Source organism: Sphaerodactylus townsendi, linkage group LG05, assembly GCF_021028975.2.
Source record: "Sphaerodactylus townsendi isolate TG3544 linkage group LG05, MPM_Stown_v2.3, whole genome shotgun sequence".
Taxonomy (NCBI): Eukaryota; Metazoa; Chordata; class Lepidosauria; order Squamata; family Sphaerodactylidae; genus Sphaerodactylus; species Sphaerodactylus townsendi.
Window position 1 is genome coordinate 88,575,987 of NC_059429.1, and position 25,869 is coordinate 88,601,855.

The 25,869-nt window shown below is 42.6% G+C and overlaps 2 protein-coding genes across 5 annotated transcripts in view; one reads left to right on the plus strand and one right to left on the minus strand.

Moving 5' to 3' along the window:
- The window catches only part of RASSF5 (Ras association domain family member 5), a 117,722-nt gene extending 106,140 nt beyond the window's left edge, over positions 1–11,582 (plus strand). For all 4 annotated transcript variants that reach the window (XM_048496187.1, XM_048496188.1, XM_048496189.1 and 1 more), the window contains 4 exons: positions 2,685–2,798; positions 5,402–5,699; positions 6,561–6,676; positions 8,475–11,582. In XM_048496187.1, the coding sequence (XP_048352144.1) occupies positions 2,685–2,798; positions 5,402–5,699; positions 6,561–6,676; positions 8,475–8,627 (681 nt within the window). In that variant the 3' untranslated portion in view covers positions 8,628–11,582. The remainder of the gene's footprint in view (positions 1–2,684; positions 2,799–5,401; positions 5,700–6,560; positions 6,677–8,474) is intronic.
- Positions 11,583–12,586: 1,004 nt separating this feature from the next.
- Positions 12,587–25,869, minus strand: part of EIF2D (eukaryotic translation initiation factor 2D) — a 29,068-nt gene continuing 15,785 nt past the window's right edge. Inside the window, exons 9-16 of the mRNA XM_048497879.1 lie at positions 24,485–24,588; positions 18,201–18,235; positions 18,095–18,149; positions 17,419–17,508; positions 15,660–15,755; positions 14,344–14,464; positions 13,218–13,392; positions 12,587–12,779 (exon numbers count right to left, since the gene is read on the minus strand). Of these exons, the coding sequence (XP_048353836.1) occupies positions 12,709–12,779; positions 13,218–13,392; positions 14,344–14,464; positions 15,660–15,755; positions 17,419–17,508; positions 18,095–18,149; positions 18,201–18,235; positions 24,485–24,588 (747 nt within the window). The 3' untranslated portion in view covers positions 12,587–12,708. The remainder of the gene's footprint in view (positions 12,780–13,217; positions 13,393–14,343; positions 14,465–15,659; positions 15,756–17,418; positions 17,509–18,094; positions 18,150–18,200; positions 18,236–24,484; positions 24,589–25,869) is intronic.

The window sequence follows — 25,869 nt, forward strand, 5'->3', positions numbered from 1 at the left end:
GGTGAACAGTACAGTACAGTAAACCTTTATTAGGCATAAATAATTCTACATACAGTATGTTCGTTTCATAAACAACAAATTTTCTGGTGAACTGAAAGACAGGGTTGTCTCATACAATGGTACTGGTAGGCTGGACCTGCTGTTCCCATTGAGGGAAACAAAGATATTGAATATTATTCAGGGGGGCAGGGTTCTTTTCTATCTGCTTTGGAAAAATATACTTTATATATGTAATATTTTTCTCCTGCCATTCCTCCATGGAGTTCATGGTGGTGCATATTCTCCTATATTTTCCTAACAACAACCCTACAGAGTAGGTTAGTTCCTGAAACAGCAGCTGGTCCAGGCTTGTACACTGAGCCTGATGGCAGAAAGTCGATTTAAACCTAAGTTGCATCTCTCTTCCCCTACACCATTCTGCCTTGATCATGCTCCCATGTCTTCAGCAGCTGTTTAGAGCTAGGAGGCACAGAAGGCAATTCTAGACCACTGTGCTGAAATGAAAAATGCAGAATGACAGTTGAGGAGGTGTAGTAAAGACAGAACTGCTTATTCCTGAAGGAGAGCCGTGGATGAACAAATATTTTTCTTTTTTTAAAAAACAGTGACTTCAACAAAATAACAAGAAGTTAATGTTTTCTTTTTCTTTTCTTCTGTTTGACCAGAAATTGCCAAGATTCTAGAGCAGTCTGGAACATGGAAATATCTCTTGCTTGGAATCATAAAAGCCACTGTATGGTCATAACTGACTACTCAGTGTTTTTTCCCTTTCGTGTTCTTTTTTTAAAAGAATTTTTTAAAAAAGATATACAATAGTCTTGTGGCACTGTAAAGACTAATCAAATTTTATTCCAGTATTAGCTTTTGTGGACTAAAGCCCCTTTTTCAGAGCTTCAGAGTTTATCCCCGATATGCTGTGATTTTATGTGATTGAAAAAACAAGCAGGCGAACAGCAGGGCAATTAAATGAAAGCCGTACTGTTAAGGATCACTTAGAATTCAAGCTTAACCAGGACCATTCATAATAGTTATACTAAGTCTGGTAATCTGGCTTCAGACCTAGTTATGGGACAGCAACAGTCTTGGGCACCCTGGTGGAAGACCTGTGCTGGGAGATGGATGGGTGGAATGCAACCCTGTTAATTCTCCTGGACATCGGAGGCTTTTGAAACCATCATGGTATCCTTCTGGAACATCTTTCGGGGTTAGGACTGGGAGGCACCATTCTTCAGTGGTTTCAGTCTGCTTAGTAGGGTTGAGATGGTGGTGCTGGGGGAATGCTGCTTGGTCTTCTGTACTAAGGGTTCCACGAGGTTCCATCTTGTCCCCCAGGAAGCCGCTGGGAGAGATCATCTGGAGATGGGCAGCCTTATCCACAGGGCCAGGTTGCTGGCCACAGCACCACAGCCCTGCTGCTCCCACAGAGGCTTCACGGATTCAGGCCTCCCTTTGGATGGGGCTCTTGGGCTGGGTTGTCACCAATATGCAATTGATATTCAGCTTCATCTCATGGTTCCAGTGGATCCCAGAGAAGCCGTGGAAACTGTCTTGTGCCTGAAGGCAGCTTTGAAATGGATGACGGGTCTAACAAGCTAAAACTTAATTCTATTGAAACATGCTACTGGTAGAATGAAGGATTGAGCTAGGAAATAGGTATTTCCTGTTCTGGATTGCAGTCCCCCTAAAGGAGCAGCTTTGTAGCCTGTGGGGACTGCTGGACCCAGGACTACTGCTGGTAGAATGTAGGAGATGGTGGTAGCTAAGAGCCACCACCACTGAAACCAGTCCTGGGCAAAAAGAAAAGAAAAAAGTGGTGCATGTCCTGGTCTACTGGTAAAATTTGCAGTAGAGTCTACAGTTCACTCTGCATAGGACTGTCCTTGAAGACTGTCCGGAAACTACAACTGGTGCAAAATTCTGTGGCCAGAATAATTACTGGAATAGATTGTAGAGACCATATCACTTCAATTTTGTTCCATGTACATTGGGGTCCAGTTCAGGGAATGAAGAAGAAATAGTGTGAAACCTTTGCATAAATCCCTATTAAGGTGTTTCATGCTAGAGTTCCCTTTGACATTATTTAGTTGAAAGACAGTGACGCGGAGGAATCCTGTATCCTGGTAAATTGAAATGGTTTCCATCTGGTTTCTGAATATTATGATTTTTGAAGTCAGATTTGTATCCATTTATTTATTTGTTTTGCATACGGACTGACCTGCTTGTCATACGTAGAGAGCAGGAGGACATTGTTGCTACCTGATGGCCTCTATTACACTGGTGGACTAGCAAGTGGATAAGCTCCTGATAGTATAGCTAACAGAGGTATAGGATGACAGAGAAGCGTACATTTGATAAGAGTAAACTTGATGCTATTTGTATAATTTTGTTGTTAAATTCAGGAAAAAGAAAACCTTGTACAAGCACCTCTGAATCATAGAATTATAGAGTTGGAAAAGACCACAAGGACCATCAAGTTCAACCCCTGCCATGCAGGAAAACACAACCAAAACATATGCCTGTGGGTATACAGAATGTGGGTATACAAAATGTGTCCTGAGTAAAAAATGAAATGGGTAAGGGCCAGTGTGAGCAAGATTTACGGAAGGCCAATGTTACTCCAAAGGAAGCATGAGCTGATGGGTAATGGAAGTGTGTCAAGTGTGGCTTTCCATTTTGTGTTCCAGAATGCAACGAAAATAGCGGAAGAAGAAAAACCCAGACCTCCCACCATCCAAGAGCTGAAACAGAAGATTGACAGTTACAATTCAAAAGTCAACAACTGCTTGCTGATGAAGCTGGTTTGTAATGCATTTTCTGGATAATATTTGCCTTTAAGTACAGAAAGATTGAAAGGGATTCCCTTTACGGAATTCTCTAGTACAGTAAGGACATCACCAACACAATTCTAGTGTTCAGAAAGAACTCCACATCAAAAAATATACAACTTTACTTGTAAACTTTGTCAAGTGGTGTGAACAAAAATCTCCTGACTGTCTTCTCCCTCAGTGTTCACGCTTGGATTTCCTCCAGGAATCCATGAGGATTTAAGGGCATCTACATTAAGAAGGCAGGTAGCTGCCATTGCCACTGTGGTTCCCAGCCTAAAAGGGTGGCTGCCGTCTAGTCATCCCATATATTGAGATTTTTAAAAGAAGCTCTGTGCAAGGACAAGCCCAGAATTCATAGATTCCCTACGTGAAGTCTCAATACAGTCTTAAGAAACCTGACCAACCCACCTTTTGAGCCCATCTGACATTTCTCAAATACTATTTTGTAGTGGCAGTTACCTCCCCCAGGAGGGTTTCAGAGCACAGTGCTCTATCAGTGGACTGTTCACTTTGTGTTTTTCATAAAGATAATTTAGTGCTTAGGACAAAACCCTCTTTTTGACCCAATGTGAATACCAAATTTCATAGACAAGAAGAGGTAAACTTACCCTCCTTCTGTCCCAGCCCCCAACATCCCAGGGAACAGATATGGCATGCCCTGCACATTAGGCAAGCAGTAAAGGCATTTATGATTAGAACCAAAATGTTTAGGAAAACAGATGCACTGTTAGTATCAGTGTCACCCCCCCCCACCCCCCCACAAAAGGACCAGAATACTTGCTCCCACAGTTAGCAGAGGCCTAAAAGACTGCTTTGCAGAGGTGTATAAGGTCCAGGGATTAAGCCGTCCAGCAGACATGACTTCACATTCAGTCAGGAGCACTGCTGCTAATGCAGCAGTAGTTAAAAACGCTCCAGTTGAAGAAATTTGTACAGTGGCCACCTGGTTGTCAATTTCCACTTTTGTTAGACATTACAAAATCAACCGTTATAGTTCAGCCGAGGTTTTGGCTAAAGGGATTTACAGCATATTCAGAAGGATAAATAACAACCTGCCTACTTGGGGACACTGCTTAGGAACGTCCCACAAAATGTCCTCTGCCTCAATGGGAGAACGGTCAACTGTGAAGAGTCCTTTTCACCTGAGTACAAGAGGACACCTTGGCCCTCCCTGTTCTCATACTCTTTCTATATGAACAACATTTACAATGTGGATTAGGCAACTGTTAGTAATTTCAGTATTTACAGACTGCTGTTCAGAAAGTGAAAAGCAGGGACATTTCCTGAGACAGTTGTTGATTTCTTGCCTCCCTAGTTAAATGGTGAGAAACACCACAAGATGTTCTCTTGTACTCAGGGGAGAAGGACCCTTCACAATGAGTGCCAATGGCTGGTTTGTGTTCCCTGTGACGTCAGTCCCTTAGTGACAGGCAATCAAGGAATAAGGACAAAATCCATCATCAGTTCTGATAAGGAGGGCAAATTCTTTCAAAAGAATAGACTCCCTTCAAATAAAAAAGATCTGTAGTGCTCTCTCCTTCAGTCCTTCTTCAGAGCTTATTCCATGAGCCTGCTGTGTAATTGGTATGAGCTGTACAGCAACTGGGATGACTGTACTGTAGCTCATTTGAGCCTTCAGTTGAAACTCTCTACAGCCACCGCAGTGCCCCATGAATACCAGCAAATGAGTTTCCAGGAATAGCTGTGGCTGTATTGTTCTAGCTCAGATGAATCAAGATGAATACATCCCACCGCTCCTGTGGTTCAGCCACTGGCTCTCATTCTGTGCCCCATTGAAGCAGATATGTTCACTTTTTCCAGCCAGGGTATATGAAGTTCTTCCTGGAAATTATTCTTGTGTTCCAGATAACTGGAGGATAAACAAATGCCACTCAACTTGCCTTATCCTACTATGTAAAAGACAAGCCGTGTTCCCAATGATTCACTCTTTAAAGCAAAGGACTTTGAGAGATGTGGCACAGTTTCCTGAGCAAATAGGGATCGAATGGACTACACCTCCCACAATCCTTTGTTTTAAGGACGTGGTCATCACCAATATGCGTTCCTTCCCCATTTCCTGAGAAATGACACTCTCATGTGCGCAAAGTCTTGGCCCCACTCACATGCCTTTCCAAAAAACCCCACCAGTCTCCTCAGCTAGGGAAAGCGCTTGGGGCCAGGCCTACTCACAATGGCCATTCAAAGCCGCCATTCTGGTGCCCCATGGCTTAAAAGGAGGCCATTAGAAGTGGAATCTGCCAGACCTCTTGCCCACCTAGCACAGTGTCAGTTCCACACATGGGGAAGGGGTGGGACTGTCCTGAGGGCCAGTCACTGCCCATAGCAAATGGGTGGAGGGATAGGGGTATGTGGCTTGGTGACTCCACTACCAGAGAGGGACAGAGGATGAGGGAAAGGAAGGACATTGCCAGCTGTGAGGCTCTCGGCACCCAGCCAGAAGTTCATGAGCACTCTCCTCAACAGTTTTCTAGAGCCCATTGTTTTTGTTTGCACAATAGGCTTTACTGCTAGTCTCTGATAAAGGATCATGTTCTTGGATTTTTCCTTCACAGAATGATGATGGCACTTACACAGGCTTCATCAAAGTGCACCTCAAACTGCGCCGGCCTGTGACAGTCCCAGCAGGCATCAGGCCACAGTCCATCTATGATGCCCTCAAGGAGGTCAACATAGCCAACATGACAGAAAAGAGAACATCCTTCTACTTGCCACTGGATGCCATCAAGCAGCTGCACATCAGCAGTACCACCACTGTCAGTGAGGTCATCCAGGGACTGCTGAAGAAATTCATGGTGGTTGACAACCCGCAGAAATTTGCACTTTTCAAGCAGATGCAGAAAGATGGCCAAGGTAAGATAATCAGGCCCTCTGAGGCCATTACAATTTTGGTATCTGGCTGCCAAAGCCACCTGCAACCTCAGACAAGTTTCATTTTCAAACCCAGTGAAGATATTATGTGTAAATGGTAAATCCCATAATATCCATCTGTCTCTTTTCCCCATTGCTTCTTGTAGTTAGAGCAGCCCAGTTTAGTACAAAAACATACACCTGAAGCACCCGCTATTGAATTTTGCTTGAATACAATATAAAATTGGGCAAATGTAACTTACATTCTTTGTTTTTACATCTCTGAGCAGAATAAAAGGGGCTTTGGAAGAGAATGGAAACATGATTGCAGGCCAACATAGAAATTCATTTAGGATGTAATCATGGTTGTTGTTTTTTTCAAAATGTCTTCTTTGTGTTGAACTCAACAAGGTAGTCTTGTGCCTGTCCCCATCCTTGAAAATATTTTCTGCTCAAGGGTCTTGTCCATTTGCCCAATAGAAGATATCTTTGAATTGTCAAAGGCTTTCACGGCCAGAATCACTGGGGTGCTGTGTGGTTTCCAGGCTGTATGGCCGTGTTCTAGCAGCATTCTTTCCTGGACATAAGAGCAACTGAAAACTTTCAGTTCTAGGAAATTTGAAATGGAAGTTTTTTAAAACACTGTAGTGGAAGGTTGTGCCTCAGAGGGAAGGGATCTTTGTGTAGGACCGCCGTAACAGCCCTCCAATAACCACAACAGATAAGGGAAGGTTTTTCTGATTTTGTTCCTTTTGGTTATTGTTCCATGTCTTATTCAAAGTGAAAACATGCTGCTCTTAAAGTACATTTGGCCTGTAATTTCCACAGGTCTCCAATAATCCTCTGTGTTTATCCCTTTTCCAGTTCTTTCCCAGAAACTCTCGGTAACAGAGTATCCTTTGTACCTCCGACTTGTAGCTGGTCCTGACACAGACATTCTCAGCTTTGTGTTGAAAGAAAATGAAACCGGGGAGGTTGAGGTATGTCTGGAAGTGAATTTACCTTTTGAACAAACATGCTCAACTTTCTGAAGACACACAACAGCCTTAAACAAGCACCGATTTGTAACCAGAAGGGCAGAACATGCATGGGTGGAAAATGTTCTTGGGGAATTGAAGCATATTCCAAGACAGGAGGAATGATAAGCAAATCAAAAGTTTTCTTTAGCCTATTACATGTTTAAGGATCCAATTTCCTTTTCTTTAAGGTTTTAAAAATTAATTTTTATTTACAAAATAGATTTCTCTGTTCTGAAGAGCCTTCAATAATAATCCTTGACTTGCTTGTTTTAAACAATAGCAACACATCTGTTGTTAATCTGCAAAAGGTTGATAAACTGGGTGGCTGCATTATAGGCTAGCATTTATGGTTAACAAATCTGCTAAGGAAGATTGCTTTCCTTTCAAATTAAAAAAAACAGATGGAGCATTACATAGTTGGTTTCCACCCTTTCCGAGGATGAAGATAACCATAAAATAAGATACATTGTGCTCATTTTCATCCTCTGTCTTTTAGAACCAGCTTGCAAATGAAGACTAAGCAGTTCTGTACCTTTGCAATAACGGATTTATAATGTGTCCAATCTATTTCATCTGTTAAAAACATGCAAAATCAGAACTGTTTCTCAGCACTCTATGAAGGAGCTTACTAGAGTCCTCAAACAGTTAACTTTTTACTTTATTCTTATGACATCATGTTCTATGGATCCAGCTGTGATCAAAAACCATGGCAACAGAAAAGGTTCATATTCATTCACAGAATGGGATTTGTCTTAGTCTTATGCTCTGAACTCTCAGGAATCTTAGGTATTCACTCGCTGTCCTCCACCTTTAGGTACTAGTTATGATCCGAACAGGTTTTGGTGTGCAACCAATTTTTCTTTTTTGCACTGCATTCTATTCAAAAGATGATCTGACTGAATCCCCAAACAAGGCCTAACTCAGAGTTGAACCAGTAGTTTGGAGGATTTGCTTGGAGAGCATTATAAAGGAAAACAGTCACCTTTGTGCCTAGATTCAGGTGGGTAAAAAACTTGAATCCAGTGGCACCTTCAAGACCAACAAAGTTTTATTTTTGGTATAAGCTTTCAGGTGCATCTGAAGATACAAGCTGAAAAAGTCTACAAGCACACAAAAGCTTATAACAAGAATAAAACTTTGTTGGTCTTAAAGGTGCCACTGGACTCAATGTGTGCATATTGTGCATTTCTGAATTTCTCTTAAACATTCTCTACTCACCCACCAAATACCTGAAATGTTGAAGTTGAGATAAATTGAAAGCATCTGGACCATTCTATAAGAGCATCTTTAAACAAAAAAAACAACAACAGTTTAACAAGTTCTGATGTTCAGCTAATTTTGCCAACAGATTTGCTACTTAGAACTGAAGAGAAATGAATAAAATGAGTGGTCTGTATTCAGGAAAGCCATTCTGTTGGCTCACGTTAAGCTGCCTTATCTTTAGTCAGACCACTGATCTATCAACACCAGTGCTGTCCACTCTGACTCACAGAGGCTCACCAGAGTCCAAGGCAAGAGGTTGTTCACACCACTTATTACTTGAATCTTTTAAGTGGGGATGCCAAGGACTGAACATGAGACTTTCTGCAGCTTTATCCTGAAGGTTCTGGAGCTGCAACTGTCAGAGGGAAAACATGGGACAGGGAATGCCAGATTATTTTATGGGACTTCCAACAAATTAAACTTCCGTTCACGTGTAGATAAGTACATATTATCCATATGCCAACCTTAAGTGCCTGTGTGCATTTTTCTTCTGCAGTGGGATGCCTTCTCTATTCCAGAGCTACAAAACTTCCTAGTAATACTTGAGAGGGAAGAAAAGGACAAAATCCAGCAAGTGCAGAAAAAGTATAACAACTTTAAACAAAAACTACAGGAGGCCTTGAAAGAAGCCAACGGGAAGCCTGGATAACAAAACATGGAAGTGTGACTAGTGATAAACTTACAAACGTTATAATTATTTAAAAACTTTAAATCAAGACTTTTTTCTCAGGACACTTTCAATTGGTTGCTGTTTAAGACCTGATCAGAGCTGGTAACTATCGAATGGAAATTGACGTTTCAAATCCGCCGGCCCTCCAGAAACCAAAAACGAATGCTGCTTCTCCTTCCACCACACTCACTTAATGGCGCAGCCAGGAAACTTTGCAGCAAATGCTGAATGTCCAAGGAACTGGGTTGCTTGCACTGTAAATGCAGAGGGCCAGACCAAACCTGCTAGCTTCCTTCTTTTTTTGATGCCAGTATCTTGGCTGCTGAATTTGTGTATGTGTGGCAGAAGTGCAATGAATGTGCTTTCTTTGGTCATTTCATCACATGCAGAATGTGGTATCAGAAGCTCTGCATTAGCAGTGGAGTATTATTGCTCTGGTATATGCGTGTGGGTGTGGACACTGTAGGGCAGAGGTCTGCAACCTGCGACTCTCCAGATGTTCATGAACTACAATTCCCACCAGCCCCTGTCACCTGGCAAGGGCTGATGGGAATTGTAGTTCATGAACATCTGGAGAGCCGCAGGTTGCAGACCCTTGCTGTAGGGGATGCCAAACAGTGGTTGCACAGTATGAAGAGAGTTAACTAATTCTCAGACAGGCTAGAAAACTAGAGCTGGTCTTGATGAGTGTTAGAGTGTTGTTGGCCTTGAGCAGGAGTTTATATTTTCTCAGGGGGAAAGTCAGCTGCTTTTACTTTATTTTATGTGCACCTCAGGGGGGCTGTTTTCTTGGTTAAGCCCCCACTCTAATATTTAAAACTTGACCCCAGAACTGCCAACTTAGTTCCCTTTTACCTTGTAGGAATTGGGACCATTGTGTCTGATAATGAAATGATTTTGGCACTCAGCGTTAAACCCAGGTCTTCTAGTAGAAAACTATGCCAGGAACCTGAGGAGGAGAGGATCCTGTTATCAGAACACAGGCGGCTGCCCACTTGGCAGTTCCTCGTTCCCTGCAGTGGGGTTGTCAATTGCAGGCAACTCAACCTGACTGAGGTGGTACAAGTTACAACCAATTAATTTGGTTCTAGTATGGCAAAGATCTCACATACTTAAGTTAATGGGATCTGTAGAAATCATTAATTTAGTCACTCCTGAATGCCTTACATGTGGTGCCCTTCAGCTGTCATTTTTTGTTTTGTTTTATAAGGTTCTTCTGTGCAATACTGGGAAATTTTAAAAATATGTTCTAAATGGACTGTTACGAGAAAGGTGCTTAGGAGTCAAACAGTGCAACTGAAAGCTACTTTGAACTATTCCTGCTTAAAGATTTATTTTAGATGTGTGAGCAGACTTGAGGTGCCATTCTAACATAGCCAGAACAGTGCAGGAGTCACTGGACCGCATCTGAGAGAGGCAGTTATAGGGGGATGGGGATGATGGTAGTGGTAGTGGTGATTCAGTGGGGAAGATCTACTCAGTTCAGTCATTCTGGCACAGCTGCATGGGTCACTTCATGGAAAAACAGCTCCCAACATAGCTGTGGCTAGGGTAGAATGTTATTCAATGCTGTCAGGATGGGTACAGCTTGCTAGCTATAGTAGGACTATCTGTCCCCCTCTTTTTGTCTATAATTGCTGGCTCCAAGAGGCAAAGGATTTAATCTCTTCCTGTCCCCAGCACACAGTCTTGAGTGAGTTTGGCTCAGAGTTCTCCACAAGGGGAAATTGCTTAAATTGGGTTGAGTGTGTTGGTTGCCTGTAAGCCTGGGGAAGGCAGTATGGGACGCCAACCTGTATCCTTGCCTGTTCAGATCCCATAAGGTTTGCAGTACCAAGCCTCCAGGAAGTTTTACTGTGCAGTGGCTGGGAAGAAGAGGACACCCCCCCCCCCCCACATTTTACTATTGTTACTATAGTGGTAATCAGAAGGCATGGTCCAGCTGATTTTTCATAACTTTGTGGGTTGTGTACAGCGCCAGTTCTCCTAGACCTGCCCTTGCTGTATCCTTGGTAGCTTTCTTGATCTTCTCTAGGCAGGCCATTGAAAGAGGATTAGTTCACTTTCCTGGGAGAATAAAGCTGCTGTGCTTTCTGAAGATGATAGGGCTGAGAAGAACAACTGGTACAGCACGAAGAAGGCAAAGGACACAAATAAGCACATGCCTGCCCTGAATATAAATTACTCAAAATCTTCATAAGCACTGTGGATATGGTTGGCTTAGTCCATTGAGGAAGGACTCTAGGAGTTCTGTCAATGTGGCACCAGTGAGAGTGAGAAAAATGAAAACAAAGGACAGTTTTGTAAGTCACTGACCTTTATCCTAAGAATGGTAAGTATTCCTTTTTAATAAATTCAATAGCTTTTTGGAGCCTGGGCTGCTCCAACTCCCCTCAGCATGTCTTGAACATTTTTCTAGAAGGCATGACTTCTTATGCAATTTATGTGAATGCTGCTGACTAAGCCTCCTGAAAAACAGGAGGGTTTTTTTTCTTTTATAAAAAGATGTTGTAGACATGGGGCACCAAGAAGAAACAAAATTAGTGATGCTCCACTTGCAAGAGGAAGCAGCGCCACTGGAACTGTGGCACAGCAGACACCTTAGAGAGGCATTAGAATTGGCCCCACCTTAAGAAGCGCAGACTACGGCTGGCAGTGCCTTTGCTAGTATACTGTGTTGCCTGCATCTGTGTATGTGTGTACTCCCCACCCCCTTCCTCTTTAATGGTCAAATGTAAAATCTGTATAGAATGGAATTAGTGAAAGCTTATATGGTAAATACATTTTTGCAATGCTGTAATTTATTTTTACTATTGGTTTAATCCTATTACATTAAAAAGTCACCTTCCAGCTTTTTTTTAAAGCTCCTAAGCAATTTGTTCATGCGATACGAACTGTGTAAGAAGCTATTCAAATAAACAGTCCCTGTCAAAACTGTTCCAGGGTTGGTTTGTTACCTTGTGCCCTCTGCTGGTATTCACTGGTACTTCTGTACATAAACAAAGATACAAACTTAACCGTAGTTTATCCCTTGCTTCTCTTCCTGTGGGGACCCAAAGTAGCATACACTATAGTTCTCCTCAGCTCTGTTACCATCACAACAAGAACACTGTGAAGGAGAGTCACTTGCCAGAAGACAGCCAATGAACCTAAGTACCTCCTAGTCCAGTACACTACAGCAATGGGCACAAAACTTAGAAGAGGGTGTAGAGAAAGGATTCATTAGAGAACTAAGAAGGTCCAAAACTAAGATGTGGAAAGAATAAGGAGTTTTTAACCTAGAGTAAAGTCTATGCTAGTATGTCACCGGAGCATATGGTGTTGCATAGTGGTTTGAGTTTTGGATTAGGAACAAAGAAACCCAGGTTCAAGATCCAACTCAGCCATGAAATTTACTTGTTCTTTCTGTGCAAATGACTTCAGAGGTGTTGCAAGACTAAAAATGGAGGAGAGAACCATCTATCCTGTAGTGTATTATTGCTTTAGTGCAATATCCAGCAACGTGAAGATGCAGCTTAAGGAGCTGTACATCGCTTAATCACTACTGTCCATAAATGACAGTGTTTCATCAATACTCTTTAACGATCGGTTCCTGAGCTCTTTTTTTAGTTACTATTTCCTCAATGGCATACAAGAAAACACTGGAACAGGCAATGGGGGGGCAGGGGAATATAAGACATGGATATTGTTACTGTTCTGTTTTCAGAGGCCTCTACATTTTTTTTAAACAGTGAAATTTTAAACATAGTTGTGCTCTGCTAATCCCACTGATTTACAAGGGTTTAGGGATGCACTGTCTCCTATCTAACGTTCACAACCCTGTTTTTACAATATTATCTAGTAATTAATTAGATTGAGTAATTTAAACTAGTGCAAATGGTGTTACATTTTTACACAGCACCTAAGTCCCCAACCAGTTGTGTGAAAACTCAGCAAAATATCTAAAAAAAACGTTTATTCTTTAAATAAAACATTACTTTTATAGCTAAACAGGTTGGATTACTTATCTCTGTTGAATAAAATAATTTATAAATAACAGTGCTCTACTCTTCAGTCTTGGCTACTTCTTTCGACCAATCTTTGGTGCCTTCTCAAGTCCCTGGATGTACTTGCGTTGTATCTTGTAGTCCTCTGCAACAGAGTCAAGTATGAACAAAATAGCCCCATCTGTTTTTGGTAATTAAAACACTTCACACACAAGAGGATCTGCAGCTCGCTATGAATAATAATAACCACTGATTGTTTTAGAATTCTTTTTTAACTGTATGAGTCAATCAGTTAAAAAGATCTGAAAAGGGCATTCTATGTTTTTAGAAGACATAGAAATGTTTCATAAATAGGTACTATTTCTAAAGACATTCATATTGTGAAAGAAGAAGAAACATGCTTCTAAGATGGTTCTGGCACCTGTGCAGTTTGTGAATATATGTAGTAGTTAGCAATCACTGATGAAAAATTTGCTGCCTGGCTAATGTAAGGTACTTTTTATCTGTTCACAAGACTTTGAACCAATTGATGACAATATTGCAGCCCAAATGTTAAAATGCTACTAGTCTCCTAGGTACTTACCCAACAATAGTTTTGCAAGATGGTTGATCTGATTGCCTTGTATCTGGACCTGGACTCTGTCCTTGGCTCCTGGGAGTGTGGTGACTGTGGCACTGGCCTGGACCCTTTGCTGAAGAATACTGGCAATAGACTGTGGATCTAAACCATAAAGCTCCAGATTTTTAATCATTGTTACCTGCGAGCAAGAGAAAGGGAGAGAATTGGGTCATGGGCTACGGTAGTCCACCATGCTTTACTGGAAGCAACACTAGTCAGGTAAACTGGCTTAAATAGAGGGGGAAATAACTTGGGCTTGTAGTGATGAAAATTTCATCTCAGTGTGCTGCAGGAATAAAAAAACACACTCCGTGATTATTAGGAAAGGAACTGAAAATAAAAGGCTCAATACTGTCGTGCTCTTGCACAGCTATAGCCTCATTTCAACAATGCACAATTTTGGTATGTGTATCTTAAAAACATATTGCAGAGAAAAGGGCAACTGAGATTTATCAAGGGGTTAAAACAATTTTCCTATGAGGAAAGGCTGAAGAGTCAGGGAATTTCTGTTAAAAAACAAGTAAGGGGCAGAAGGAAATGACAGGTAAAATTATGCTTACAGAGCTAGAACAGCAAGAGCTACACAATTTTTAGCACAATTTCCCAAATCTAAATTGACTCTATCAGTAAGACGTCTGACCAGGCCAGGCTTCAACCTCTAATTCATGCTGGGTTTGTAAAAATAAATCATGAACCATACACTACCAACAGTGTAATATGTCAGTTTAACATCCAAGCCCTCAGGCTGCTCCCAAGTGACATAGGAGTTAGGGCGGATGTTAATCCCAACTGCTCATCTATGAAGGAAGACAACTCAAGTGCTATATGAGGACATCTTCCCTTCATAAAAAGTAAAGTTCCAGTAGTCATCATCATTCTCCAAGAACTAAGCCATCCATCTTTCCTTCCCCATCAAGTCTGGCCTGCAAATGGCATTTCCAAGTTAGTCAGTTTGCAAACACAGTTCAATAAGGCAGGAAATACACAAACAAGCAGGTTTCAAAGCAAAACCTAGTAAGTTATCACCGTATTTGCTACAATCTGAGGTAGGAAAGTTTGGACTTTTCCTCAGAATTCTCCTCATCCTTACCTTTTTATTTGATGATCGCTGTGCTATTGTTATATCAATGGGATCAATATTTCCTTTCCTCACAACAGGTTCATGCCCTGCAAAGGTCACCTGATAGAAGGGCTGCAGTTGGTCCAGACACCTGCCAGAGAGTTAGCATTATGAGTTAAAGCCTAAAGCAGGGGTCCCCAAACTACGGCCCGGGGGCCAAATGTGGCCCTTTGAAGGCATTTATCCGGCCCGCCAGGCATGGCGGCGATGGCTCCATTCATGTGCAGTGGGGGCTCGAGGGAGAGGAGGAACCGGCCCCAACGGCTGTTGATTGCAATTACATGATGGCACCCCCAAATCTCCATGAATTTTCTGACCCAGAGTTGGAAACCTTACACGTGGCAACTCCTGCTCCGCCCTTCCCTCTCGGCTACTCCATGTGTTGCTCTCAGGCTTTCTGTGCCGCCTCACTCCCATTGGCATCAGCCAGGCTGGTGAATCGCTCGCTGGCTGCTAGGGAGGAAGAACCCAGGAAGATACCTGATCCTGGGTTAGATGGAGTGCTTCATTGGGAAAGTTCTGCTTTTTTTTACAGGGGAAGGTATTCCACAGCCTCCCCAACAATATTTGGAGCCCACCCTGTACTTGGCATACTTTGGTCACTGTTCTAAAAATAGACCATGACAGAAAGGCTGAAAGGTGAAATCAAACATTTTACAATCATTTGTGCATAGGAATTTGTTCATAGTTTTTTTTAGTCCGGCCCTCCAACAGTCTGAGGGACAGTGAACTGGCCCCCTGTTTAAAAAGTTTGGGGACCCCTGGCCTAAAGGAATGTCCTCTGTCAACATCTTTTTACCTTTGCATTCTTGCAAAAGTTAAGTATCTGCTACACCTTTCCCTGCATATTTCATCTTTGTCTACCTGTAGTTCAGGGTTGTCAATGGTGTACACCAGGGGTCTCCAAAGTGGTCAATATCAACCCCTGGGGGTCAATAAATGTCTAGGGGTCAAAAGGGGATCGACAAACACAGGGGTCAATGATGAACTTTTGGGGTCAAAAGCTAACATTTGAATAAGAAATAAAAATACATAAAATGATATAATAAATTTAAATTACAGTTTATCGATTCTGGTATGTGGCCCCGATCAGACATTACACATTGTTGTTATACAACTAAAGACAGAGAGACACACACACACACAGAGATTATTTAGTTTATATGCCTGGGTGTCGATGAGGGATCAAGGATTCCATGAAGGGATCAATGGTCTGCATTATATGAGAAACCAAGGTGAAGGCTACAGTTGGCCTTCAGAATATCAGGATTCCTCTCTCCCCTCACCTGCTCACAAGGTCATCCCACTTAAGCTTTGAGATTTCATTTTGCTCCGATTTGTTCAACAGGCAGTCACACAAGACAGGATTCACCTTCACAAAGCTGCAATCAAATAGCACTCATTAAAAAGAAGCTTGTTCTCACCACAACCTGTCCATTGAATTGACAATACATCCCTGTACAGACTGTGAAACATTCTAAAGATTATTGTTCGCCTCTTCAACGTTCTATGAAAGGCTGAACTGGAATGTCCAAAACACCACTGCAGTTGCAAACTCCAGCCTACATATGTACCCTTGACAACCCATGCCTAATAAGACCAAATGACAAAGGTCCTGTTTTCGTATAACATTTCAGAATATCCCATGTTTAGCACTCCTTCACTGCATCTGGACAAAACAAATTAGCCATAACTTCCCTTAAGCTGAAGATTAAGTGTTCATTCATATCTCACATACCACAAAAGAAAGTAATTGGGCTCTATGTGCCAGAAAGCAGGTAGTTCCAGCTGATGTACTACTCACTGCTTTAAAATTGCCTATTGGTTCAGTTTGGGACACAGTATTAGGGTGACTTGCAACTAAGGCCACATATACCTCTGATGGCAGCAGGGGCCCAGAACATGTTCATCTATATATATAAAAATCTATCAGTGCGTTTTTCTGCTGACAGGTAATCTCCCAAACTACTGGACCGATTGCTTTGACATTTTCACACAACGTCGCATTCATGTGCGGCCAGGTTTCCATACTGTTTCCACACCTCCTGTTGTGTACATGTCACAACTGTGCCAGTTACTGTGTACATGCCACACATGTGACAGTTGGAACCACAGTTCTGTTCCGCAACAGCGCCATCTGCTGGCCGTCAAAGCAACACCCTCTGATACAAGGGAAACAACCATGCCTTCCTTGAAAACCACTGCCTTATGGAGTGAAAGGAATGGGGCCCGCCATCTGGACATGGCCCACCCACCCTAGTGGAGGAAGGGGAAGGTGAGGGAAGGTCCGAGGGTTTGCTGGACCAAACTCTCTGAAATTTGAACACAACGTAGCTCATGCCTCCAAGCGTGTTTTACGCTAGATCAGGGGTAGGGAACCTGCGGCTCTCCAGATGTTCAGGAACTACAATTCCCATCAGCCTCTGTCAGCATGGCCAATTGGCCATGCTGGTAGGGGCTGATGAAGATGCTCAGAAGTCCCTGAGCGCATCAACCTGAGAATGAGGATCCTCACCGCTTCGCTAAGATAATTGCAAGTGGGAAGGGTAGGAAGGGACAGGGACAGCCACCTGGACATGGCCGGCCCACCCTAGCAGAGGATGGGGAACTTTTGAGGAGGGACGGAAGGGTTGCCAAGTATGGAACCAGGAGCGAGGAGCCAGGGTCCCCGCCCCTCCCCTGCAAGCATTTGTGCAATGTACATGTTAGAACTGTTAAGCTTCCCCTTTTCTTTCTTCAACAATTTCACTCAGGACTTAGTCACACAGCGAGCGTGGCAGACCTGCTAGTTTCTATGAAGGCGGGCTGAATTACACGTAAACACTAATGTCTGGCCAGGCGCAGTTGATTCACCAGCCTTAAAAAGTATCTGCTCTTCCTAGCAACACTTCTGATATTTTTGGTTTAGCAATACAGAACTGGTCCAAGAGCAAATGATGTGGTTGTGTACCAATAATTCCTCTCTAGACAGTACATGCTACTGGCACAGGCCATGATATTGGTACTCTACTCTCTCTACCCAATGTGGTCTCAGTTCTTACATACTTTTTGTTTGTTTCATCAACTAGTTCATTGGTCTTCACATAGCTGATAATCGCACTTCTCACTTCACTATTGGAGAGGGTGTTGCTTTTCCTGTGGGTAAATGGGAATTTCATTATTTGATCTGCTGTGCTTCAAAAACACAGTCTTCAGTCTTTGTAAATCAGAGATTTCAGAACAACTTCCCATTAAAGAAAGATTTCAGGACAACTTCCCTTTTTATCTAAAGTGTGAGAATGGTCCAATCAAACCAGACCGTTGAAACTATCTCTAGACATGAATGATAGACATTAATGCTGGGGGAGGGTCTTTCCTGATAGGCCATTTCCCCCAAATTCTTACACAAAGATTACTGGGAGGTTCCAGCTGTGGCACTGACTTCTTCTCTAAGGCCCCTTCCGCACACGCAAAATAATGTGTTTTCAAACCACTTTCACAACTGTTTGCAAGTGAATTTTGCCATTCCACACAGCTTCAAAGAGGAGCTTCGAAAGCAGTTTGAAAAGTGCATTATTCTGCATGTGCGTAATGAGCCTCTGATATGGACACACAGACACGAATATAATATACTTGTAAGCACTGGCTGTTTCTCCTCACAATATGTCCTGGTCCCGTGATAACAAGCAAACAATGGGATGTAGAGGGCAAGGCAGAGGGTTGGTTTTGTTAAATTCCTTACTTATATCCAGACTCCTGGAACAAGGGGTACCGGATACCAACAGAGAGTGGTATTTCTGGGAGGTTTGCTCACCATCGGCACTTTTGCTATCTTGGCGAAGGTTGATTCAGATGGTGCTTATTTCGGTTGAAAGATCTAATGCTGAAATACTGAAGTAGAACTGCACAGTGTTTTACCTAGAAGAATGCACCAATGAGAAACAGAAAGAGTAAGTCTCAGTTCTTCTGTCTCCCAGGCAATGAACACTCTCTAGACTTCACATTTGAAAGTAGCATGTATAATTTGTTCCAGCAGCAAAGTTGTGCAACAGAAGTCCAAGCTCAGACCAATAAAATAAAAGAATAGTTTCTATTATGTGTGCCTTATTTTATGTTATGGGTCACTATACATTTCATGGGCCATCCCACCAACATACGAAAAAAAAGTGCTTATGAGTGTGTCTTCCAATACCAACTATTAGTTTGTGTGGTTTCACAAACAAGTTTCCCTTGGTCATTACATGGCCAAGAAAAGCCAAAAAATGGACCAATAGTTCTGAGCTCATTCAGGATTTTCATTCTGGTGATGAGAAGGTTTGCAGGATGGCTAAGCCCACATTTGGTCCCTGCCAGTCCACTTGGCTGATCAGGACCAGCACAGACTTTGCAGCATAATGTGGCTGACTTCCTCGGATCATCACAGGGCTTCCTTCTAAATCAGGATGACCATTTGAACAAATCCCAAGTATGAATGAGCAAAAAGGATCCGAACAGGTAAGATTATTTACACTTGCTGGGAGAATGAATCCTCGCACCTCAGTCTTGGTAGCTGCCACCAGCCCCTTTTCACTACCAAACAGCCAGAAGCCAAGGGGCAAGCTCCCAACCTGCCTGGCATGAAAGGCAAGGAAGTCACCCCTGCAAGGGGTGAGTGTGAGCTTCACAGAATAATTAAGCTGGTAGGAGTAGCCATGCAGGCCTAAGCACTGGAAACTAAGGGACTCAGTTTCTTGACAGAGGGTAATTTAGAGAATGGAAAAGCTAGGAGAAGAGAGTTTAATAGCTGTTTCTCACATCAGGTCCAGACTGATCTTCAGATGGCTTTATAAAAAGGGATTAGGCAAATTCATGGAATAGAACACTCATGTTCAGAGGTGACATACTGTGAAGATCAGATGCTGAAGAATAAGCTCCCAATTCATAGCCTCCTTGACATCACAAGTAGCCACTGTGATCAATGTAACACGAGGCACTAGTTCGAGGACATCATACATATCAACACAAATGGAAATGTGACCCTGTAGAAGCCTCTATCAAATTCTCACATCGGTATCGCGGTGTGACATCACAGAAAAAGTCTGAGAATGAGAACTCCCTGGTGGAAACTCCACAGATGTCCAGGAACCAACCCCAAAGATGATCCCCGAGGAGGAAAAACCAGAAGAGGGACTACAGTGCATTCCCATCAACATCAGCCCTTCACCCCTTTTAGCCAAAGTGGTGGGAAGACTTGCAAAGCGAGCTTGGGCAGCGGTATCAAGAGATGACCGGTAAGCATGCCCAGTTCCAACTCCCATTTTCGAAGTTTAATCACTTAGCACTGTTCCCCAGTGGTGACCGAAGTGGCTTACATCATTCTCCTCTCCTCCATTTTATCCTTACACCAACCTGTGAGTTAGGTTAGACCAAGAGTGTGTGACCAGACCAAGGTCATCCATGGCAGAATGGAGATTCAAACTTGGGTTTCCCAAAACCTAGTCCAACATTTTAATCACTACACCAAACTGGCTCTTACACACTGAGACAGATGTAAGTGTGTGTGATAAAAAAAATACAGCGCAGAGGGCTTGTAAGCCTCATCAGCACCACCAAGCACTGTTTCTTACTACCAATACATTTCTCTACTGATTTTGGTTGTTGCTACTGTCCTTAACATCAGCATGTTTTCCTCCCAACGCCAAGCATACCTGAAAACTATGGTGGACCACTTCAAGAGCTAGGCTAAATCACCTCCTAGTTTAACTTGATGACAATGACATATTTTGTCGAAGGCTTTCATGGCCGGATTCAACTGGTTGTGGTGGGTTTTCCGGGCTGTGTGGCGTGATGCAGTGAATCTTGGAACCGGCCACAGCCGGAAGCATACCACAATATGTTTATATTGCTTTACATAAGAGCGGCTACCACACTGACCTTCAACATCCTAGATGCCTGAGGTCATCCTGGTGCCTTTACCAACACCATCCATGGCTGAATGAAGATTTGAGCTCGTGATTCTAATGTCTGTCACTCCTCCAGGCTTCGATCCTACAGTATCGTTCCTACTGCATTTCTTTTCAGCTGCTACTGAGGCTTTCCACTGCTGCACTCATTTCTCCCCCCAGTAGCACTTCTGCGTGCATTTGATCAATACTTTTCAAGGAGCAGAAGTCCTAATCAGCAGCACAGCAAAGGAAAGTCTTCACAGTGGCTGCAGAGAACAATCATAGGGGCCAGACTCAGGAGAACTGGGCATGTTTTGTGCACATCAAACAAACCAGCTAACAATGAACAGCAATCAACCTACCTATATATACCATAAAACACTGGCTCTAAAGACTTTAGATTTTATGCACATGTGTTTAACATATTTATAAGACTGTATTTCTCCCAGTGAAGTTGGGTCCTAGGTAATAAACAAAATACAGCATAATGTGGAGGCATAATGTGGTACAATTATATACAGGCCAGAGTTACTGCTAAGTTACTATTTACAACAAAGATTCATGGTAACATGGAGATGCTTTGGAAGTGGTGTGTATTTCACTAAGTTTGTTGTAGCCATTTGGAATGGTGGCATTCTGAATTCTGATGCAGCTGTTAAAACCAGTGATATCAGTAAGCCTTGATATTTGCTGCTACTGTTACAGCTGCAGCAATATGATTGGCTATTGAGAGGTTTCTGATCTTGGCCTCCCCATGCCTCACAGCAGTGTGCCAGACTCCACCAGCAGCTCAAGTGAGGAGTCTCACACTCTCCTACTCCCAGACTCAACATTTAGTTAGAATATGAGCCAGGCAATCACTTCCAGGCAGAAATATTTAAGAACATAAGAACATAAGAACAAGCCAGCTGGATCAGACCAGAGTCCATCTAGTCCAGCTCTCTGCTACTCGCAGTGGCCTGGAATTATGGGAGTTCACATGCAGGATGTGAAAGCAATGGCCTTCTGTGGCTGTTGCTCCCGAGCACCTGGACTTTCCCTTTGGCTTGACACTTTGGAGACACACGAGGGCACTGGTACCACTTCTGTAACACTTTAGGGAAAGTTCTGGATCTGGTTTTTGTCCTTTGCGAGAGGGGGTGCTGTGGATGAAGACTGGGTAAGAACACATTGTTGTTCTGTCTTATTATTCCTCCTGTGTTTTGGCTTCTTTAAATTATCAGTTGGTTTTAGTTCTGTTGGAATCACATGTGGCTGTTAAATAATGGGTTGTGGTGATGCTGGCCACAGTAGTAAGAATTATGGCAAAAAGCTGATACAATGGTAGAAAATAGGCATGCCAGAATAACAGAGGAGAGCCAAGACAAATAAGTGCGTGCTCAGATGATGCCAATTTGCCACGTCATGATGCTACCAGGTCTTAGAATCCTGTTGATAAATGCTGACTGAATAACAACTGCCATCTTGAACTTTAAATGGGGGTGAGTGTGCTGTCCTGGTAAGTATAACTGAGACCCTGATGAATATAAACAGATTAGACTATAGATTTCCAATTCTGTCCATTAGATTTCTCCTATCCAGTCAAGGAGGATAGTATTGCAATACTCTACAGATGCTATTTCCCTCGCCAGGTACTTGATCAGCAGTCCTCAAGCTCTGAGTGTGTGCTGGGATCACAAGTCAGACTAGGGATTTTGGTAATGCACCACTCACCCTGTTGCCCTATGGTCTTCCTATCCAAAGGTGTCCATATAGATTCTGGACACCCTCAAACTGGTAATTCTATGGGACCTCAACAACCACGCTAAAGCCTGTCTGTGTAGTGCAGTGCAAAATTACATGGCTGAGCAAAGGCCCCTTCCACACATGCAGAATAATGCACTTTCAATCTACTTTCAATGCACTTTTCAATTGCACTTTTACTGTGCAAAAAAGCAATATCCACTTGCAAACAATTGTGAAAGTGGATTGAAAGTGCATTATTCTACATGTATGGAAGGGGCCACAGTATCCCTGAGGGCTTCTCAGTTAACACTGGACCTGACAATATAGCAAAACATCAACTCAATTGTGTTGTTTCAGACAGAAGGGAGGGAGGGATTAATTGTTATGTCCTCTACCTGGTTTGGCATTTGGATCTGCTGCTTGGAACACAAATGTTGGTAGAGGTATCCAGAAATGCCTTTTTGCACCTTGGGCTGGTATGCCAGCTGCAGCCATTCGTGAAGACAGCATACCTGACCACAAATATACATGCCTTAGAAAAGACTCCTATACCACACTCACTATAGGATTGGATTTGAAAACAACGAATGCTGAATTGTGACCCGGCCGCAAGATTCTCCTGGGTTTAGTGTCAGATCACCCTTCCTTAGTGCTGCGTCAAGTATGTTGGCACTAATTTGCTTTCAAGCTCAATGCAAAGGCTTGAAGGTTAGCAATACTGTTGCAGTTGCTTAGCAACATCCATGCTCACAGGATATGATTCAGAGGTGGGGAACTTGACATCCAGACTGTACAAAATAGATACCATTGGTTATCAAGATGACACCATGGTGAGAGCGTCTGAAGTGAGCTCCGTCTCACCACAGAAAATTTCTTAGTTGCATCTCAGGCTGTGCAAGTTGACTGAGCAGGGGTTTGAACTGAAACCATGCGAGTGAACACTATCTGTGAACCCTGGTTAAAGTCGCACCATTAAATGCTGCAGCTTCCTCTGCTGTGGGTGTTGGGTGCTGTCAATACTGGGGGGGAGGGGGCTCTAGAGATGTAAGAGGGAAATTTGTACACCCTGGTTTTGTGCGACTTTATTTGCACTTTGCTTCCCACCATGTCGTCGCCCTGCAGCTCTGGAAACAGGTCTATTTGGTGAGCTCTGTTTTCTTTCTGATAGGGTTTGTTATTTGCTTCCCCAAGAGTCGTCTCCCAGTCTGCGCCAGCCTGGGCCATGCACTGAGACCCTCAGCCTCATTTCTCTTTAGAGGTTTTTGCTGCTGGTGCCATTGTTGACTTAAGCCCATTCTGAATTGGCCAATAAATGTGGGCTAACCACAGTATAAAACTCCCGTCTTGGTGAGGGTATGCAGAGAGAATCCTGATCCTAACACAAAATCCGTGGCTTTTACCCCAGGGGTTTCAAGAATCATACTATCTGCAATTCTTTTGTTTAAATGTGGATTGCAGCCACAGCAGAGCTAACAAAGCCACAGCCGAGCTATTTGGACGTGCTTCCCTTTTTTTTTCAGTCCCTACCTCTCAGCTGCATAGCTACGGAGGGGCACAGGGACAGCAGCATGGCTGCCAGGCTTTGTAATTACGTGGTGAAGGAAGGTGAGTGGAAAAAAAAGTGTCTCCATGCAAAGGTACATGCCCCGGCCAATGCGCTCGCTGACTATGAGATGCCCAGCCATGCAAACAGCTATGACAGATACATTTATTCCGCCTGCAACCCACTTTGCATTTGCTGTGTGGAAAGGGCCTCAGACTTTCAGCCTACTATGCAGCTGATTACAAAGGTCCCTGCAGAATTGTACCAAATAACTATTTCTGTTAAGTTCTGTCAAATTAATCATAATTTTACATACTGGTTTCATTTCTTTTCTTTCTTCCCATAACACATACTTTGATGAGAAGCCTTCTATCTTTTTAAATTTGCTTTGCTTATGATTGTAGACAGCATACATGTAAATCTTAGGTCCTTCTCACCAAATCAGATTTTTGTCTTCTCAGCCTTAGATGTTGCAGCCCATTCTAGGATATTGAGAATTACGAACATCATATATGAGAAGCAAACAACTATCTACCAAGCACATTTTTTATCTTGGTGTCCCTCCAAGCAGCTCAGGGTGACATACAATACTCTTCCTTCCTGCTTTTATTCTCATAATAACTTGTGAGGTAGGTTAGGCTGAGTGTGTGGCCCAAGTTCATCCAGTTAGCTTTGTGGCTGAACAGGGATTTAAAACAGAGTTATCCAGATTCTAGATTCTAACCCTAACCACACAGGCTACCTTTAAAGCTATTATGTGAGTGTAAATGCAAACTGAAGCAAGCTACTTTGCTACCAGTTAAGTAGCTATTTAGCTATTTAGCTAGGCTCATTAATCAACTGGCAGTACTAACACAGACACAAACAGCCTTTAATCTCTTCTGCATTTTGTTTTGTCTTAGAAAACCCCATACGACTGCGAGCTTGCCCATTCTCTTACCTGTCATGTCTCCAGTCCACATCCACAATGCTCTCCACTCCCTTACTCAGTTCCTTTACCTGAAGGATCTTCTGTTGCTGCATTGACTGTAGGAATTTGGAGAACTAAAGACAGGAAATCAATTAGCATTTCATGCTGGAGCCCACAATGAAATGACTGGATTCTATCTTCAATTCATAGTCCAAAAGGAGACAGCACCCCCACCAACCAGAAATGGGGAGAGAAACAGGCCCTAATCTATGTAGTACAAGTGGAGCTACAGTGCACCCACACAAGGTCTCCTCACAGTTTGTACATCATTGCCTTCTGCAGACTTGCAGGCCCTCTCATTTTGCCACTTCTGGTTTGCAGTCCAGTGGTGGTGTCATAGCACTACAGTATGTATAGCCTCATGATTTACCTATGCACAAGGAACACTGAAGTTAATACTACTGGTGGACTGGTGCCATCAAATCACCGGAGAGCAACAATCATCTATTAGACTGTGAAGAAAATAGTAATTTGCAAATGTAATGAGGTATGGCGTACTTGATTCAGAGTGCATCTATATTGAAGCTCTCTGGGAAGAAAAATCAAAGACATAATAGGGTCTGATACACCATTAAATGTTTTAGCAATTCTCCTGGGTTATTTGAGGTCCTATGTCTCCAAATATATCATGCCCTTTTGATTAAATGACAACCGCATACTTATAGCAATGGGAAAAGAGTGTGTTACCTGCTATAGAGAAATGGTTCTGAAGAGTTTGGCAAAGCATAATAACAAATAGACTAACCTTTTACCAATATCTATGGGAAGGAGCAATTGAGACAGAATCTTTGTTGCTTGATTAATACAAACCATTTATTGCATCTAGGAATTATAATGACCAAATGAAAATTGCGGCTGGCGTGTTAGCAATGCACAGTTTTATTTACCCGTATATATACTGGAGTGTATCAGTACGACCTCAAGCATATAAGTCGAGAGCACCTAATTTTACCACAAAAAAACTAGGAAAAGCTTTCATTGACTCGACTGTTCAGTTTCCAGGGTGGAAAGTACAGCAACTTTGGTAAAAAAATTTAAAAATAAAAGAATAGATGCCAATAAAAAATTACATCAATTGTGAGGCATCAGTAGGTTAAATGCTTTTTGAATATTTTATTTCAAAGAAAGAACAGTAAACTAGCTCTGTAAGTGGAAAAAGAGGGTCCTTAAGAACACCATATGGTATCAACAATAACTTTAAAAGTACAAAAAACCTTTAGCTCAACCGACATTAGCTAAAACTTAATGGATTAAAATCCTTCCAAACTGGATTCCTATCGCTCATCATCTGTATGCAGAAATGTGGCCCAACTTAGATTTTGCAGAGGGGATATTATCAGAAATGGAAAAATCTA